Below are 18953 nucleotides of genomic sequence, written 5' to 3' on the forward strand. Positions count from 1 at the left end.
ATCTGTCTGTCTGTCTGTCTGTCTGTCTGTCTGTCATCTATCTATCGTCCATCCATCCATCCATCTATCATCTATGTATCTGTCTGTCTGTCTGTCTGTCTATCTATCGTCTGTCTGTCTGTCTGTCTGTCTGTCTGTCTATCTATCGTCTGTCTATCGTCTGTCTGTCTGTCTGTCTGTCTGTCTATTATCTATCTATCTAGCCCTATCTAAGTACTATTTTAGCCAACACAAACTGTATTAAAAAATTAAGAAACTGTAGCCTAATACAACATATAAAACACTTGAGAATCTTAACATTTTATGGAAAACAGCTTTTAACAGTTGAAGTTTTGCTGTTAAAATCTATTTTTTTTGTTTGTTTTGTTTAGTTTTTTCTTGCCTGAATATATTCATATGTTTTTTTCCCAGCAGTTATTACTGAAATATAATGATATTTTGGACAGAATTCACAATAAATAAATAAATACAATTTAAACGATAACAGTGAAATCAACATATAAAACCACCGTTGGAGAAAATAGGTATTTGTGCAAATGTTGTTTTTTTTACTTAAAATTAAAAATGAAAAAACTCTAGTTACTGAGATTAAAACTTTGTGACAACATATCTGTGTGACTGCAGTTGCAAAGTGTTGTTCAGTTCTTCCGAGAAATACACATATCATACTGTAGCTATATTCATCTGAAGTACTTCCTCTCTAGTTGCCATCGTCCAGTGTTGTTATCATATTGATACATTTATTTTATTTTATATTTGATTATTTTTGGCTATAATAGTGCAGTGGCATTGTGGAGCATATCAGCTATGACCAGTAGGGGGAGTAATTGCATTCAGCACACACTGACTTCTGATTTCACTTCATCGCTTAAACATTCTGGAATCATCTCTTGGCTGTATTTTATCATTCTTTTTGGTCCAAATGATCCTAATGTATAATAATTGCTTTTACATGTACATGTCACGTGTAATATAGAAATAACGCGCAGTAAATTCACGACCATTTGTCTGTCTGTCTGTCTGTCTGTCTATCGTCTGTCTGTCTGTCTGTCTGTCTATCTATCATCTATCTGTCTGTCTGTCTGTCGATCTGTCTATCTGTCTATATCTCTCTGTCGTCTATCTATCTGTGTCTATCTATCTGTCTATCTGTCTGTCTGTCTTCAGTAATTTTATTTGGTTACAAATAAATATCTTGAGATGCAAATTGAACATATGAAGTCTTGTTTTATAAAAAAAGAGCAAAATTAAGTGAGTTTGTGCTTTAAAAAATAACAAATATCTGTCAGTGGGGAATTTAAACTTTTTTCCCTTTGAATTAAATTGATTTGTCCAAGCCCACTGGCCGATGTTTGTTCTTGTTTTAATGAAAAACTCACAAAAAATTTTAACAATTTCTCATAAAACAAGACTTATCTTATATCTTCTCCAGTAAATGTATCTTGATTTAAGAATCTTTAAACGTTTGCCATGGGAAACGAGACAAAAATCCTGATGAAGAGCAAGCTGTCTGTCTGTCTATCTATCTATCTATCGTCTGTCTGTCTGTCTGTCTGTCTAAATTCACGACCATTAATAACCTACTTTGAGGAAAAGCAGGAAGTGGTTTAGTTCAACAGTGAGGAGCCTCCCATCTTGTGGATTTTTTTTTTCTTCAAAGATTTATTGCATATCCAGTTCGTAAAGCTCCGCTTCTATCACATTTTAGAAAATGTGTTTTTCACCAAGAGTTTAGTAAAATCAGTAATTTTTATGTGCATTATATCCTTATTCTTCAACTAATCTTGTGTCTAAAAGCAGCTAAAATGGTACTACTTTTTATCATAAGTTGTCTGTTGGATTTAGAGGAGTGACACGGTCAGGTGATTACATTAATGTTCCTTGGCTTTCTCGAAAAAGTCAGTTGAGATAGCAGGACTGTAGGCAATGGGTGTGCCTTCCAAATGATTGGCTTGTAAATATGAATATCTCATGGTTTTCTTGTCATCGTTTGCCACATAATGACAATGAATGTGAGTGGTGTGGCTGCAGAAGTTGTATGTCTCTGTGAAATAAATAAAAAAACCGTGAGGTAGAAAAATTTAACTTTTAGGTTTTCATTTCATTTCTTAGATGCAAGAGACAGCAGATTATCTTGATTAATCTGATATATAACATTTACTTATTCACAAAAATGGGAATATAGCTGACCTGATGGGCAGGATTGTTGAACTGCTTTCTTTCTGGACTAACAAAGATTTCACAAAATATGGCAGTGATTATAGGCTGACATTTGACTCAGTTGTGACTAATACACACACAAACTATCTGTTGTTTTTACATTTGTTAGCCCATGTTTTATGTATTGTTCAGTAAGTTAGATGTTTTAAAAGTAAAATATTTCCTTTTTTTACTTTTTAGATTATAATGCTTATGATAAAATGGGCTGGAGTTGGTGGAAGACTGCAGGGCAAAATTAATTTAGCATGATTTAAAAAATAAGTACCGGTAACATTATTCACAAAATAAATTCATGTACAATACAAACTGATATTCATGTTTTAGTGTTACACATGGGTTACACTGTGGTTTGTGTGTACAGTTTGAAGCCACCTCTCATATAATATCGGGGTCCCTTCATCGCTGGCCCCCTGAAAGCATGATTGATGTGTATCAATTTTGATCCATATTTGGGCTATTAAAACAAAAATGGCATGTCGTCACAAACTTTACTCTTCTGTGGAACTTAAATGAAGATAGTTTGAGGAATGTCTCAGTATTTTTTTTAGTGTGCATACATCAATCATTCATATAACATACTATTATAGTTTTTATTAATATTTTTTGTTAGTTTTTATTTTTATATGTGACCCTGGAGCACAAAAGCAGTCTTAAGTCGCTGGGGGATATTTGTAGCAATAGCCAACAATACATTGTATGGGTCAAAATTACAGATTTTTATTTTATGCCAAAAATCATTAGGATATTAAGTAAAGATCATGTTCCGTGAAGATATTTAGTAAATTTCCTACCGTAAATATATCAAAACTTCATTTTTGATTAGTAATATTCATTGCTAAGAATGGACAACTTTAAAGGCGATTTTCTCAATATTTCGATTTTTTTTTGCACCCTCAGATTCCAGATTTTCAAATAGTTGTATCTCGGCCAAATAACAAACATACATCAATGGAAAGCTCGTTTTATATTTAAATGTTTCAGATGTTTGATGTTTAAATCTCAATTTCATAAAATTGACCCTCAAGGCTGGTTTTGTGGTCCAGGGTCACATATGTTTCATTTTAGTTTTAATTATTTACTGATAGGCCTATATTTTTTTCCATTTTCATTAGTTGTTTTTTTAATATGTCTATATAATTTTTTTCCGTTTTAGCTTTTGTCATTGCAGTAGGCTACATCAAGCTAAACTAAATGAAAATGAGAAATGTTGTTGTGACAAATAGATGAACAAAAATATGTTTTTTAAATATATATTTTATTTGAGTTCAAGTAACGAAAATGCATTTCGTTTTTATAATAACCCATGTGAAGTCTGTCACCAAAATTGTTTGGTTACCAACATAGTACCAATAAATATCGTTATTTGTGTGTCATACAGGTTTGGAAAACATGAGGGCGAGTAAATGATGACCGATTTTATTTAATTTTTTTGGATGAACTATCCCTTTAATTGTGGCTTTCCTGAAATAACACTTCATGTAGAAAAATATAACAAAAGGTAACAAATTCATGCGCTATAACGAGGAAAAAATAAGCTTTTAAGTGTTGTTAAAGTAATTACATTTTGATAATGAGATCAAGCTGGCGCTTTGACATCAGAGGGACTATTTTCTTCCAGCGTCGCAGTGGCGGCGGTGAGTCGTCTGCGCGGAGGGATATAGCACGGGACTACACCCAGGCGCTGTCTCAGTCCGTCGGCTTTGGGGATATTTGTAGCAATAGCCAACAATACATTGTATGGGTCAAAATTACAGATTTTTATTTTATGCCAAAAATCATTAGGATATTAAGTAAAGATCATGTTCCGTGAAGATATTTAGTAAATTTCCTACCGTAAATATATCAAAACTTCATTTTTGATTAGTAATATTCATTGCTAAGAATGGACAACTTTAAAGGCGATTTTCTCAATATTTCGATTTTTTTTTGCACCCTCAGATTCCAGATTTTCAAATAGTTGTATCTCGGCCAAATAACAAACATACATCAATGGAAAGCTCGTTTTATATTTAAATGTTTCAGATGTTTGATGTTTAAATCTCAATTTCATAAAATTGACCCTCAAGGCTGGTTTTGTGGTCCAGGGTCACATATGTTTCATTTTAGTTTTAATTATTTACTGGTAGGCCTATATTTTTTTTCCATTTTCATTAGTTGTTTTTTTAATATGTCTATATAATTTTTTTCCGTTTTAGCTTTTGTCATTGCAGTAGGCTACATCAAGCTAAACTAAATGAAAATGAGAAATGTTGTTGTGACAAATAGATGAACAAAAATATGTTTTTTAAATATATATTTTATTTGAGTTCAAGTAACGAAAATGCATTTCGTTTTTATAATAACCCATGTGAAGTCTGTCACCAAAATTGTTTGGTTACCAACATAGTACCAATAAATATCGTTATTTGTGTGTCATACAGGTTTGGAAAACATGAGGGCGAGTAAATGATGACCGATTTTATTTAATTTTTTTGGATGAACTATCCCTTTAATTGTGGCTTTCCTGAAATAACACTTCATGTAGAAAAATATAACAAAAGGTAACAAATTCATGCGCTATAACGAGGAAAAAATAAGCTTTTAAGTGTTGTTAAAGTAATTACATTTTGATAATGAGATCAAGCTGGCGCTTTGACATCAGAGGGACTATTTTCTTCCAGCGTCGCAGTGGCGGCGGTGAGTCGTCTGCGCGGAGGGATATAGCACGGGACTACACCCAGGCGCTGTCTCAGTCCGTCGGCTTTCTTTCCTTCCAGAGCTGAGATTTCACACAAGCCAGCGAGCCAGACAGCACAGGAGACGCCAAAACCCTCCTTCCGCACAACCCTCGCTAGACCTTTAGCACCTGTAGCGTTAAATCCACTCCAGTGGGTGTAGTTCGTCCTTTATATCCTTTCAAATCACAGAAAAATGTCTTGGCAAAGCTACGTGGAGAACCTGATGGCCGATGGCAGCTGCCAGGATGTCGCCATTGTTGGCTTTACGGACGCCAAATACGTTTGGGCATCGTCGGAGGGTGGTACTTTTAGCGATATAACGGTAAGATTTTGCTAGATTAGCACCCGTTGTGCGGTTAACGCATAGTTTTCATTGAATTCGGGGTGTAATTTGTGTGTTGGGGCGAGCGGCGAGATTCGGGTGTTAGCAGGCTAGTCAGCTTTAGCACGCGGGGAGCCGGTCTCGTGCATAGCGCGAGCTAACCATCTCAAGCATATATCTCACAATAAAATGAACACTCGTTAGCGTGTTTAGCATTAGCAATGCTGCGACGGTACAGCCGAGCCTCATATTTCCCCATAAAAGCGAAAGGACGGAGTGAATGTTAGTGTTTCTGCTGAATGGATCGAGGCCCAGATGAAAGCACAGGGCTGTGGCCACGGCCTCTAGACTTCATTACTCCTATCACAATGAAGCACATTCTGCTTAACTAACGACCCTAGTTAAAGTGCAACCGCTGTATAGCCGAACCTACACAGCAAGTTTTCTTTAGGTTTCGACGACTTCCATTGGCTGTTAACGGGTCTGGCTCTGATTAAATCACACATTTCCTTTTGCATTATTCAGCAATATCGATTTCTGCCATATCTACGCATTGTTTTTGTATTTTATTAGTGCTTGAAATGCACAGATGCCCTCTCTAGATGATTAATACGTCCGGGATTGTTCCAGAGATCGGACTCGGTCTGATCAGTCTTGAGATAAGCTGCAGTCTTAGGCCACGAGAGGAGGAAGTTCAGACAGTTTTCCCTTCAGGAACACAAAGATGGCGTCCCGTCGCCTGTGCATGCTCACTCTTAACCGCATCTCGCTGTTAGTATTAGAACATGTCGAGCTGTTCGTGCTGTCACGGTAAAAAAAGAGAAAGTAAAGTGGTTCAACCTCAATTGCAATTATTTTGAATACTCCCCGAGTGGGTCAGATTGGTTGCACTCGTGCAATGCTAATGCATGCAAATAATCCTTTCAGGTTTTCAACAGAAGTCTTAATTATATACTGCTTGTGTAACCTGCATGATACTAAATCTTACTTAAAAGATGTGAATATTAAAATAAGTGTCTTTTGTAATGCTTGCTTTTTCAGCCTGATGAAATCGATGTCATTGTCGGCAAAGACCGAGAGGGCTTCTTCACCAGTGGGCTGACTCTAGGGAAAAAGAAGTGCTCTGTGATCAGAGACAGCCTTCACGTGGAAGGGGACTGGACAATGGACATCAGGACAAAGAGTCATAATGGAGAACCGACATACAATGTTTCCATAGGCAGAGCTGGCAAAGGTAAACTATACGTGTGAAATGTTTAATATATTCAGATCACTCACAAGCACATTATTATTTTCTCGATTAATTTAATTAGGGATCTGAGTCTGCTCAGAACACGTATTAGTATAGATTAGCCTGGGGCGACCCTGGGAAACGTCTAACTCCTTACGATTTTCACATTTTTATTTCACCAGTGAAGTGTCTTTTCATAGTTAATTTAGGAAAGTGACCCTTAATGCTAAGATGTGCCCACTCATACAGTCTGCCTTTGTGGTCCTCTTTTTGAATATAAGCATAATCAGACGTGGAAGGTATAGTTTTAAGCCAGTGCAATCTTCTGTCCCCCACTCCTCCTTTTTGGAAAACACCCAAGAGCTGGATTTCAGCGCTGTGCATGTACAAACTTTTCTTGGTCTAACAGTTTTCTTAAGCCACGTGTGAGATTTCCCTTCACCTTATCACTGTTTAATGAATTGGGGTCTGGGCTATCAATCTTTCGCTTGTGGGGAAATCAACCCATCACACCCTATTATCTATGTTAGGTAAATCATCAGGGCGCAAGTCATAGGCACAATCCCCATGGTAAGTTTTAAAGATCTGACACTCATAACCAAAGCAGAAGTCTTAATTATATACTGCTTGTGTAACCTGCATGATACTAAATCTTACTTAAAAGATGTGAATATTAAAATAAGTGTCTTTTGTAATGCTTGCTTTTTCAGCCTGATGAAATCGATGTCATTGTCGGCAAAGACCGAGAGGGCTTCTTCACCAGTGGGCTGACTCTAGGGAAAAAGAAGTGCTCTGTGATCAGAGACAGCCTTCACGTGGAAGGGGACTGGACAATGGACATCAGGACAAAGAGTCATAATGGAGAACCGACATACAATGTTTCCATAGGCAGAGCTGGCAAAGGTAAACTATACGTATGAAATGTTTAATATATTCAGATCACTCACAAGCACATTATTATTTTCTCGATTAATTTAATTAGGGATCTGAGTCTGCTCAGAACACGTATTAGTATAGATTAGCCTGGGGCGACCCTGCGAAACGTCTAACTCCTTACGATTTTCACATTTTTATTTCACCAGTGAAGTGTCTTTTCATAGTTAATTTAGGAAAGTGACCCTTAATGCTAAGATGTGCCCACTCATACAGTCTGCCTTTGTGGTCCTCTTTTTGAATATAAGCATAATCAGACGTGGAAGGTATAGTTTTAAGCCAGTGCAATCTTCTGTCCCCCACTCCTCCTTTTTGGAAAACACCCAAGAGCTGGATTTCAGCGCTGTGCATGTACAAACTTTTCTTGGTCTAACAGTTTTCTTAAACCACGTGTGAGATTTCCCTTCACCTTATCACTGTTTAATGAATTGGGGTCTGGGCTATCAATCTTTCGCTTGTGGGGAAATCAACCCATCACACCCTATTATCTATGTTAGGTAAATCATCAGGGCGCAAGTCATAGGCACAATCCCCATGGTAAGTTTTAAAGATCTGACACTCATAACCAAAGTTTTATTATGCCCAGTGTGTTTTAGCACACGCTCAATAGATGATATAGTGTCAGAGTGGTCCTACGAAAGTCTTGCAGAGATATCGTAGCAAGGTAACTCTGTTTCAAAGGGATTTAGGGTGTGTGGGGCGGGTGAGGTCCTTTTGAATGTGGCAGCGTCATTCCCCTTCCTATTTCTTCTTTCCTGTACACTAAAATGTCACTACACCGCTCAAGCAGCCAGCTTCAGACCTCCTTGTCAAATACTCTGAATCGCTTTCTTCTACTTGGTTGCTTTTAATGGTGAAACGCATGTGCATGCAAACACTTCTGATTGCAATTGTGATTCTCTTTCTCCTCTGTTTCATGATTGTTCCCTTTTTTTCCCTAACCACCACACTTCTCAACTTTCCCCTTTTCTATTTCTTCTCTTTCAGTCTTGGTTCTTGTAATGGGCAAAGAAGGGGTCCATGGAGGCGGATTGAATAAGAAGGCATACTCAATGGCAAAATACTTGAGGGATTCAGGGTTCTAATGTAATTAAGCTTGTTTAGTTTCACTTGAGGGACAGAAAGAAGAAAGAAGTTTGCTGTTAAGCTTTCTCCTTCAAGCAGATAATGTCTTGAAAAATCTTAATAGCAATCCAGGGAAGAATGGTGATAATATCCTATAATGTCCCCGTGTCATCGGGGGGAAAGACTTTTTTTTTCTTTTCAGTTTTGTTCATTTGTCGTCTTTTTTCTTTCCTTATGCACTCCAGTGTTGGTTATAGTCATGGGAAAGGAAGGTACCCATGGAGGATCGCTCAACAAGAAAGCATTTGGCATGGCTGAGTACCTGAGGAAAGTTGGATACTAAAGCAGCCCCTTCCCATCCATCCACACAGCAGCTCACTTTAGTACACTGCACCACACTACCCATCCACCCACCCCTACCCTCATCCTCGCCCCCTTTTTGTCAACTTGACAACACTACCAGAAACAGTTAGATGCATCGTTGTCTCTCTCCAAATCTACCTGCCCGAAAAAAAGTTTTCCTTTTGTTTAATGCTCCATGTCCTTTAGTTTTGACATCTTTTTTTTGTGCCACAGTGAATCAAGCATGTTGGTTTTATGAAGGTTCAATCACAAACACTACTGTACATACCATAGGAAAATGAAGAATTAAAAAAAAAATTTGGACGACCCAGAATTTGTGTAAATTCACAAGTAAATAAAGTCACTACATGGTCCTATTTTTTTCCTTAGGCACTGCTAATGAACCAGCTTAAGATAGATTGATGTGCTTCGAGCCCTTGCTGAGCTCTCATGGTCTTCCTTGTATACAGCATGTCCAGGATGGAAAAAAAGTGCATGCATATCTTTTAGGTCAATATCATCGTTTTCCAGTAACTAACTACACCACCTTGTCTCAGCTTTGAGAATGAAGTTAACCAGTCACGTAACACTTTTTATTTCTTCTTTTCCTTATTATTATTGTTTTCATTTTCTTTGCTCGGTTTGATCCTGAATGAATTTAGTAAGCACCTCTGCCCCTGCCCTCGTGAACTGCACCACCTTCGCCCCAGCTACTATTATATGCCCTGTACCACCTTTAGTTTGAGAACCTTATATCAAATGCTTTTGCTGTAGTATTTGGATGTGGTCTTGTAAGTCATTGGTCTAATGTTGGAATATTTTGAGTGTGGTGGCAGATCAGCATTTACAAGGTTTGGGTTAAGTTGTTCCCCAAGAGTCTTTGCATCCCGGACTCTGTATGGACATTCCATCGCTACAATAGCTCAGGCACTTAGAACTGTTGTTTGCCAGCTCCTGTAAAATGTTTTTCTTTTTGTTTGTCCTTTGTTGTCCTTGTTTTTTTTAAGACAAAAGTGCTGCCATCCCTATGTACCTCTGGTTCTGTCCACTTTGGGTTCTCAAATAGGACCACGTTTTTGTTGCATCCAGTGGGATTAACAGAATTGCTCCGAACTGTTGTTGTGAAGGATGACTGCTAGCTTCATCTGTTGCTGACTTTATAACACTAAATTCTCAACACTTCAAATACACATTGTAACACCAAGCTCATTTCTGTTAAACACTATTACTGGCGTAACAGTTTGAAATTAAAAATCAAATATATAACTAGTTCCTCTCATGAATGTCTTGAATAGATGAAATGGCAGTCTTATTGTTAACATGTCACCTCAAAATTCTTAAACATTTTTGACTTTTAATGTTATTTTCAAGAATGAAACCATTTGGAAGTCATTGCCTTGTAAACGACTTAATTGCGATGTATCAAACTGTCATAGCACGGTACAAATGCTTCATTAAATGGACAAAAAGAAAAAAAGAGATACTGAAGTAAACTGTGTACACTAACTTTTTCTGGGATATGGTGGTATTAGGTGGAAAAAGACCACTAGTTGAAGTCAGTTGTATTGTGGAAACTTGTTAAATAAAGCTGTGTATCCTGTGCCATAATGTAGATCTGATCTGTTGCTACTGTGGGATGGATTTTAACTGCTGCCTTGTGAAGAGTCAATTCTTCAGTGGCACCTTTGGGATATTTGGCATCAATTCAACCTCCAGGGCGTGTGGAAATTGTACAGATTAAAGAAAAGCATCAAATTATGTCCAGTTCTCTCCCTTCTTACACCTGACCAGCTGATATTCAACTCAATTTGCGTGGAAGGAAAGGAAAAACAAAAACAAATGCCATGATTTAACCACCTTGTTTACAGACAGATCAAATAAACCTATTCCAACCAGAAAATTGTTCACTTGTTTGTCTTCAAGCATCTTTCTATCAATTTGTAGAAATTGAAGTCAACAGACGACAGTCTAGGGCATGGTAGGTCGCCGAAAATTAGTTTTCCTAAGCATTGCTGTGTTTATTATGTGAACTTACTGATATTAAAAGAATATATTTTTGCTTGCACTGCTCTAAACCTCATTCATTTGTAATTGACATGAGTGATCCTGAAGGGGTCGCTATAATCACAAACATTAAAGTGTTATACATCTCAGATGACTTGATTTAATCTTATTGCCGGTAAAATTAGCTTTTATAAAATGAAGATTTTTCACATTTCACAATGAGAATTTACCACTTGAGGATGCCATTTATGATGGCCTGACAAACAGTTGTGTGTATGTGTGTGTTTGTACTTGTTTATGCTACATTGTAAGGACCAAATGTCCCCACAATTCACAGAAACGCACACACAGAAGTATTCCTGTCATTATAGTGACGTTCCATAGGGATAATGGGTTTTATACTGTACAAACTATATTCTCTCCCCCTACACTAACACTACTCCTAAACATACTCTACGAAAAGTCTGGTTTTTCTCATAAAAATTACAAATCTCCCACAAGGACAAGGATTTTGCCAGATATTGCCATTTTTATGGGGACATTTTGTCCCAAATATCATGGGGTTTCCCTGAACCACTCACTGACACGCACTTACAAAATAGTGGTTATCTAAGATAAATCACTTAGTGTAAAACTTTTTTTTTTTTTTTTTTGGTTAACCCTAAATTGCAAACAAGTTATTTAGAAATTATATCTATTGAATCTATATCTATAGATGTACCAAATGATTGACTGCTTAACCATTAAAATGAGTAAGATTAAATAATAGACAAATGTATTAAACTGAATGAGAAGATATGCAAATAAAAAGTTTGATAGTAAGAGCTCTATGAAAGGCAGTTACTACGAATGAAACGCTTATTTTGTGTCGTCAAAAGAGTACTTTGTGTCTGTTGTACTAAGACAATTGAAAATGTTAAAATATAAAATGAAGATATTTCACAATGAGAATTTACCACTTGAGGATGCCATTTATGATGGCCTGACAAACAGTTGTGTGTATGTGTGTGTTTGTACTTGTTTATGCTACATTGTAAGGACCAAATGTCCCCACAATTCACAGAAACGCACACACAGAAGTATTCCTGTCATTATAGGGATAATGGGTTTTATACTGTACAAACTATATTCTCTCCCCCTACACTAACCCTACTCCTAAACATACTCTACGAAAAGTCTGGTTTTTCTCATAAAAATTACAAATCTCCCACAAGGACAAGGATTTTGCCAGATATTGCCATTTTTATGGGGACATTTTGTCCCAAATATCATGGGGTTTCCCTGAACCACTCACTGACACGCACTTACAAAATAGTGGTTATCTAAGATAAATCACTTAGTGTAAAACTTTTTTTTTTTTTTTTTTGGTTAACCCTAAATTGCAAACAAGTTATTTAGAAATTATATCTATTGAATCTATATCTATAGATGTACCAAATGATTGACTGCTTAACCATTAAAATGAGTAAGATTAAATAATAGACAAATGTATTAAACTGAATGAGAAGATATGCAAATAAAAAGTTTGATAGTAAGAGCTCTATGAAAGGCAGTTACTACGAATGAAACGCTTATTTTGTGTCGTCAAAAGAGTACTTTGTGTCTGTTGTACTAAGACAATTGAAAATGTTTGAAAAAAGTGCATTTTGATCTGTTGTGATATTAGTACTAAGAGTTTTGAAAATGTAACGGTTGCTTGTGAAAATAGTACCAAAGCGAATTTAAAAAAAAAAACTAGTCACACCAGAGGTGTTCAGCTGGGATTAGGACTTGGCTTTCTGCAGACCAGTCAAGTTCTTCCACACTGACTGAATCATTCATTTCTTTTTGAACCTTGCCTTATACACAGAGGCACCGTCATGTTAGAATAGAAAAGTGTCCTGTCCAAACTGCTGCTATAAAATTAGAAGCACACAATTCCCTCATTATATGCTTAAACATTAAGATTTGTACTTACGGAAATGACTAAAATGAAGTGGATCAAAACCTTTCATCAAAGTTGCCCTAAAACCAAAATGCGTTCTTGTCTTGGGACAATTTGATGAACTTTTTTGATCCACTTCAAATGTTGAGCCAAATGTTGCGGGGTAAATTGAGTCAGCATTTTAACTTACCCCATCATAAGGCACTGTAGTTAAGTTAAATCTCTGAATTATTAACTGGTATTTTAATGTGATATATTATTGGGTTAGTTGATCATATATACATATTTTGTAGTTTATTTGATAGGGACAGTGTGCAAGTGCACCAAATCCTTCTCTGATAAGAACCAGAAAATGCTTTTCATTGCATTATAATCAGATATATATTTCCACCTGTAGTCCCTAATGGCCAACAAACTCTCTGTTTAGTCTGTTTTAGGAAGGCTACAACTTTAGTGGTCAACATATTGTTTCAGAAATGCGAACAATTAAATATTGACATTTAAACTTCATTTGGTTGGTTTTATGTTAAAGTTTACTTCATGAAAAGAAATATGACTATGTAAAAGGAAATTATTAAATTAGTTTTTTAATTATTATGTATTTCACATGGGTTTGAATCAGATTTGATCTGACGGTCATTTTACACCCAGATGGTGCATCTTACCCACTGACTCGACTCTGGTCAACTTACCCCTAACCCGGGGCAAACTGAGCCATAGGAGCACCTTTTTTTTATAAGAAGCCATATTTTTAGAACCCTTTGTCATAGATACATTCTGATCATTTAAAATGATAGGAATACTTTCATTAGGATAGGATATAGGATAGATACTTTCATTGTACTTCTGCATCATTTTAACTTATCTTGAGGACCACATAAGTAAAAAATGGCTAATCTTACCCCCACTCTCCCCTATAAGTATTAGACTTTAATATTTTACAGCATAAATCTATATTATATACTAATAAAAACTCATTTAGAACATTTATATCATTTTTAAAACTATTTATAGACCTACTATTAATATAGTTTTAATAAAATATGATGTGTTGTAGATTACTAGTATCAAGACAAGTGATTATAATGGGAAATATACTTAATTACAAGAAGTAAAGTGTGACAAACTGCTAAAAAATTCTATATGATGATTTAGCTGCTGGCTTGCTGGAGCTTTGTACTCATGTTTGCAATGTTGAACTGCTATTAGCAGCCTCCCTTCGCTCTTTCTCTCTGTCTCTGGCTTTTTTTGCTAAGGCATTTTTTTTTCATCTACAAAATGTGCCATCAACAGCGAATTTTGTGTTATTTATATTAGATCTGATCGGGTACAATAATTTGATTAGACATTCTAATTCTATTTCACTTTTAAAAGACCGAGAGCAAATCATTACCGACAGAAATACAAAAACAAACTACCAAATGACTAATTCAGCGAATCCTCCACCGACTGTAATGTGGACTGTAATGCATCCACCTGTTAATGCTACGACATTGCTTGGGAACTGTGGCCTTGTCCGTGCACACAGATCGTGAGAAATGCTGCGGAGCAGAACAGACCGCTTTGAGCTGGGGTGATGATGGGGGGATTGGTGAGAGGAGCAACTCAGCCGATGAGGGCAAAGGGGCAGTGGCTCTAGCCACCGGGCCACCCCCTGTGCACAGCCCTGGTATATATACATGCACACAAAAATACATAATTGGCTCATGATTTTATGAAATTTTTGATATGCCCACATACTCATTGCACACATCCCTTCCTTTCCCTCACTAGGCTGTTTAACAGGTGCTTCGGATTTTCCAGACGTGCACTAATTGTAGACGTAGATCTTATATATTTCAGGTGCTTGAAATGAGCCGGGTTTTTGCGACACGCTACAGTGGTGTGGTGCGTGTGCAAAACGGTCTTGTCGAATGGCGTTGAAAGAGAAACAATTCCGGACGTGTTTTATTTTCATTTGGCTTAGCTCTATTGAAGTTCGTGGTTTTGTACTATTGAATGAGGGAAAAGGTCTTGATTCAGTGGGCTCTTTTAACAAAAATGCACGGACAAGCGAGTCATTTGATCGAGGGGACGAGAAGCCGAAATCTGGAGCACAGGTTGGGCGCCTTCTTATTTGGCAAGACCACGCTTCAAAATCACATGGTGTTGATGGTGTCCGTCTTTCTTCGAAGCTCAGTTCTCGCAGTCAACCTGATGAGAACGCATACCAATCAGATGATTCCGGTAATGATGTCCCTGTGATCTGCTGAATGCATGTGTAATGTACTAAAATTACAGAATGAAACATTGCCTAGGCAATTTTCAAACACTGCCCTGTTGAAAAAACCAGCATATGCTGGTTGGGTATGTTTTGATGCTGGTTTATGCTGGTCATGTGCTGGCAAAGGACCAGCGCATTGACCAGCAAAAGGACCAGCACGGACCAGCATAAACAAGCAAAAGGGCCAGCATAAACCAGCATCCCAGTGTCAAAACATACTTAACCAGCATATGCTGGTTTTTTCAACAGGGTGGCAAGAAGAATGCACGTAGTTCTTGTTAGTCCATATTGTTAGTCATTCAAAAGGTTTTTCTTACATCTCCGTGCAAAGAGAAATCGTATTCGGTTTAATAGCATGCTGTTAAACTATTCCAAGTTGAACTTGTCTTTCTGTTTACGTTTTTCTGTATGTTTTATCAAAAGGCTGGATGCAGCTGCAACCTCTTTGGGGACAGGTTTATGGTCTAAACACCCTCCATACTTCAACAGTGGAAAGGCTACTTGGAATGAAACCCAAGGTGGATTGTGTTGGAGATTCAATGAGGTTGACCATTCATGGAAGAGAGGCTCCTTTTGGGTCCAACTTTCTTATTGACAGAGGTTTGCTTCTCCATTGCCTTAGTTTTTATGGCTCAAGCTTTGTCATTTGCCTTCCAAAATGATGATTTCTGTTATTACGAAATTGTTTTTTTAGGAAGCGTCCCACCGCTTCCATTGTCACAGTTGCCTTCAGAATGTGGCCATAGGTTCTTGAGAACTTGGAGAGACTTTGTTTTAATTATACCATATGATGGATGTTACGTAATGCACGAGGTTTGCATTTATATTTTAATGTAAATTGAGTATAGCATATATTATCCTTTCTGACCTCCCCCTTGTGTTTTCAGAGAGACACTTTTGTTCTTCCCTTACTTTGGTGGGGATTGCATGTGAAAATGTCTTGTTCCTCACTGACCTCGGCAAAAGGTGAGCCAACGGTTTCCTGCTACACTAATGGCATGATTGTGAGGCTGCATGGAGGAGTCTCTGAGAAACTGAAGATCAAAGGTAACGCAAAGGTTCATGTTTGTTGACGTAGGTTGATGTGAGCTTTACAGGTCTAAATTGAATTAATACTGCTTAAATCTAGTAATGAATGAATGGCAGCCTCTTCTGAAAGTGTCAGCTAGATGTGGATACAGCTTGGTGTCACATCCAGAAGGTGTGGTCATCCATGCCCCATATATGCCATGCACAGAGCCAAAGGTATGCAATGTTCTACTTTTTACCTGAATTTTACCACGTCACGCTAATCTTTTGCCTTACTTCACAGGATGGGATGTTCACTCTCAGCATGGCAGTGGAGAGCGAGTTTAACATGTCCTGCCCAGCACTGTCGCTTAGTCTTCCTATAGATACAACTGATTTTGTACATGAAAACGAAAGTATTTCTATACCTCATGCTCTTACTTCAACACTCCCTCCCACCACAATTACTACAACTACTAAAACTACTCAGCCAAGACAGACTCCTGCAAGTCGTTCAACAACTTCCATAAGTTCAATTCAAAAATTGCCCACTCCTCTCCTCCCATATTACATTCCTGGCCAGCCAGATTTTAAACCCATTCCTCCTAGATACCCTCTTTTTTTTCCTCCAAATATACCACCAACGATTCTTCCTCAAGGTCCCAAAATTGTGGGTCCCTCAACTGCTATTACCCAGAGGCTACAAGCACCTGTTTACACAAAACGTCTTCAAACTTGGTACCCTAAGCCCAGCTTGGGTCTTCCCTGTGACCCCACTCATCAAAGTGCAGCTGGGCCACATTATCCAAAAAAACCTTTGTTGCATCCTACCAAGGCTCCTACAGCCCCTATCGCTCCCTTACTAAAACCCACAGGCCGTCCTCAAGATATGTTGCCTTTCACCGTGCCCATTGTCTCTCCTGTGCAGTGGGCACCTATGTTTCCTCCCAGCAATATGGTGTATCCTTTATATCCTGGAAAACCTGAATTTGTCGCTTCCTCCTCGGCAGTCTTTCCTCAGGTCCCCTACTGGCCTAATTACTCCCTAACGAGACCCTCTGAACCACATGCTCCACCAAAACCAGAGCCGGAACCGCTTACACCTACCCCTACAAGAAAAACAGGACCACAGCTCTTCCGCTATCCATGGTACAAACCCTTCCCACCACGTCGTTCAGAAATGCCACCTGTCCCCAAAAATAACACGGTTTCCACCTCTGGGGCTGTTGCTTCCATGTCCACCACATATTCAGAAAGGTCTGAACAAGTTGAAAAGCCGCAAGCTTCTGAGCTTCCATGCGGAACAGTTGTTAAGGGTCCTCCTATGAACTTGCACTTTGATTTGACCCCAAACACGTATCCTACCCCTTCACTCCCTAAATTTCCTGAAGTTGTTCACACTCCTGCCCCAATAGAGGCTTCATCAATTCCAATTAGTTCGTCCCATGCACATTCTTTTCACTGTCCAGCTTTCTGCCCTGGACCCCCTTCAATGTTCTACCACCACCATAACCATCACCATTTTGGTCATCCTTTTCAAATGTCTAATTTTGACATTTCTAGTACGACTAAAATTACAGGCCAAATGCTGTCATCTGTTATATCTCCAGATTCAAACCTCTTTTCCCTTATTAAGGGCAAGGGTTATAATTATGGCCCGCTTTACACAAAAACAGCTTTACCAGCAGCTTCCGATCATACAGCAATGCAATATTTGGTGGAGAATCCCCCCATTAAGAGTACCGATGCCCGTGATACTTCGAAGCATTTCACTGGGCCAACCATGCGTCCCTACATTTTTAGGAAGCTGGAATCAACTGCTGCCTCTCCACAGCCTACAATGAATCCTGCTAATGTTGCTTCTGTTATACGCCATTTGGAGCATTCACAAAATAGACCAGTTGCTGAACCTCTTGCCTATTCAAACCGCAGCCCAAACCCTGCAGTTAACCAGGCTGAGATGCAGCAGTATGTTTCCCCATTGGGACGTGACACACAGCCAATGTTAGTTGCTCCAAATAATGGTCCCACTTTTGAGAAAATGTTCCAACATGACATATCTTCAAAACCCACTATGCCTCCAACTCATAGCAAAAATGCATTTATGAATTACTGGCATCAAGCTGCTAATTTGAATGCTAAGCCCCCTAGGTGTAATTCTCTTACAAAAGACTCTTTCACCCAGATGTCATTACCTCAGCCTCCCAATAATCACAATCCATTTGAGCCGTCAACTGCATCACTTCAACCAGAAGAAACTCCTGGCAAGAACCCTCCACCACAGCTGAGTTTTCATCCCTTGATGCAGATTCGCAACTCTGTGCCAGTAAAGAACCATCAGCTGTATTTCCCTCCAAATGGAGAATCTGTGGATCCTTTTTTTTAGGGGCCCAAAATTATTTAACACTCACTAGGTGTTCAATCAAACAAGGATGCATTGCTCTAAAACAGATGGTAGGTGAACCAGTTTTCGGTGTACTGTAAATTGACCAAAATGGTGCAGCATAACCATTGTTAAATTGCTTTTTTTAAATGTTTTATATAGGTTATTTGAGGCATCCATTCACTGTAGACTGAGGAATCTGGAGAGCTGGAAACCGTGCAAACTAATAATAAAAGTGTTTGAGTGGGAAAACTGTTCTCGGCCTTTCTTTTAAAACCCTGATTTGTTGTCTTTAAGTTGTGTTGAGTTCATTATATTGAGTCCTTATTTTTTTTTTAGGATAACGCAAGTATAAATCTCTCTGAGACTCTAGATGCACAAATTTGTTCAGCTGTTTCTTAAAAATTAGTTGCTTTGGAGTTCCTGGAGAACCAGCTTTCAGCAGAGTTTAGCTGAGAGACATGATCAATCTCTACCAGAAACCAAAGAGTAGTTAACTTCATTTTCTTAGATCAAGTTTTTTTTTTAATTCTTTTTGACA

General features: G+C 38.0%; 2 protein-coding genes across 6 annotated transcripts; both read left to right on the top strand.

The window, feature by feature from the left end:
• The first annotated feature begins 4849 nt into the window (after positions 1-4849).
• LOC107593765 (profilin-2-like) lies at positions 4850-10730 on the top strand. Of its 3 annotated transcripts, none has more exons than XM_016283632.1 (3): positions 4850-5259; positions 6301-6493; positions 8411-8727. In XM_016283632.1, exons 1-3 carry the CDS (start codon positions 5131-5133, stop codon positions 8506-8508), a joined length of 420 nt encoding a protein of 139 aa, XP_016139118.1. In that variant the 5' UTR covers positions 4850-5130; the 3' UTR covers positions 8509-8727. The 3 variants fall into 3 exon arrangements, 2 of the variants coding, with proteins under 2 accessions (XP_016139118.1, XP_016139117.1); XM_016283631.1 differs by lacking the exon at positions 8411-8727 and adding an exon at positions 8734-10730 and having other exon boundaries at positions 4856-5259; XR_001610116.1 differs by lacking the exons at positions 4850-5259; positions 6301-6493; positions 8411-8727 and adding exons at positions 7206-7393; positions 8734-8779.
• A 3835-nt stretch (positions 10731-14565) lies between these two features.
• Positions 14566-18664, top strand: LOC107593766 (titin-like). 3 transcript variants are annotated; one of them, XM_016283635.1, is made up of 8 exons: positions 14788-14857; positions 14938-14984; positions 15445-15621; positions 15716-15834; positions 15909-16068; positions 16151-16266; positions 16334-18483; positions 18575-18664. In XM_016283635.1, the coding sequence occupies exons 1-7, from the start codon at positions 14799-14801 to the stop codon at positions 18413-18415; spliced, it is 2760 nt and encodes a 919-aa protein (XP_016139121.1). In that variant the 5' UTR covers positions 14788-14798; the 3' UTR covers positions 18416-18483; positions 18575-18664. The 3 variants fall into 3 exon arrangements, with proteins under 3 accessions (XP_016139122.1, XP_016139120.1, XP_016139121.1); XM_016283636.1 differs by lacking the exon at positions 18575-18664 and having other exon boundaries at positions 14566-14984; positions 16334-16367; positions 18215-18285; XM_016283634.1 differs by having other exon boundaries at positions 14597-14984.
• The last annotated feature ends 289 nt before the right edge of the window (positions 18665-18953 follow it).

This window comes from Sinocyclocheilus grahami, unplaced genomic scaffold (genome assembly GCF_001515645.1).
Source record: "Sinocyclocheilus grahami isolate Dianchi unplaced genomic scaffold, SAMN03320097.WGS_v1.1 scaffold176.1, whole genome shotgun sequence".
Lineage (NCBI taxonomy): Eukaryota > Metazoa > Chordata > Actinopteri > Cypriniformes > Cyprinidae > Sinocyclocheilus > Sinocyclocheilus grahami.

Excerpts from the sequence above, each read along its gene's own strand:
- LOC107593766 (XM_016283634.1), top strand. The coding sequence starts at position 14,672 with ATGGCGTTGAAAGAGAAACAATTCCGGACGTGTTTTATTTTCATTTGG. Across the intron at positions 14,985-15,444 it reads ATACCAATCAGATGATTCCG|GCTGGATGCAGCTGCAACCT; the intron begins GTAATGATGTCC and ends TTTTATCAAAAG. Across the intron at positions 15,622-15,715 it reads CAACTTTCTTATTGACAGAG|GAAGCGTCCCACCGCTTCCA; the intron begins GTTTGCTTCTCC and ends TTGTTTTTTTAG.
- LOC107593765 (XM_016283632.1), top strand. The coding sequence starts at position 5,131 with ATGTCTTGGCAAAGCTACGTGGAGAACCTGATGGCCGATGGCAGCTGC. Across the intron at positions 5,260-6,300 it reads GTACTTTTAGCGATATAACG|CCTGATGAAATCGATGTCAT; the intron begins GTAAGATTTTGC and ends TTGCTTTTTCAG. Across the intron at positions 6,494-8,410 it reads CATAGGCAGAGCTGGCAAAG|TCTTGGTTCTTGTAATGGGC; the intron begins GTAAACTATACG and ends CTTCTCTTTCAG.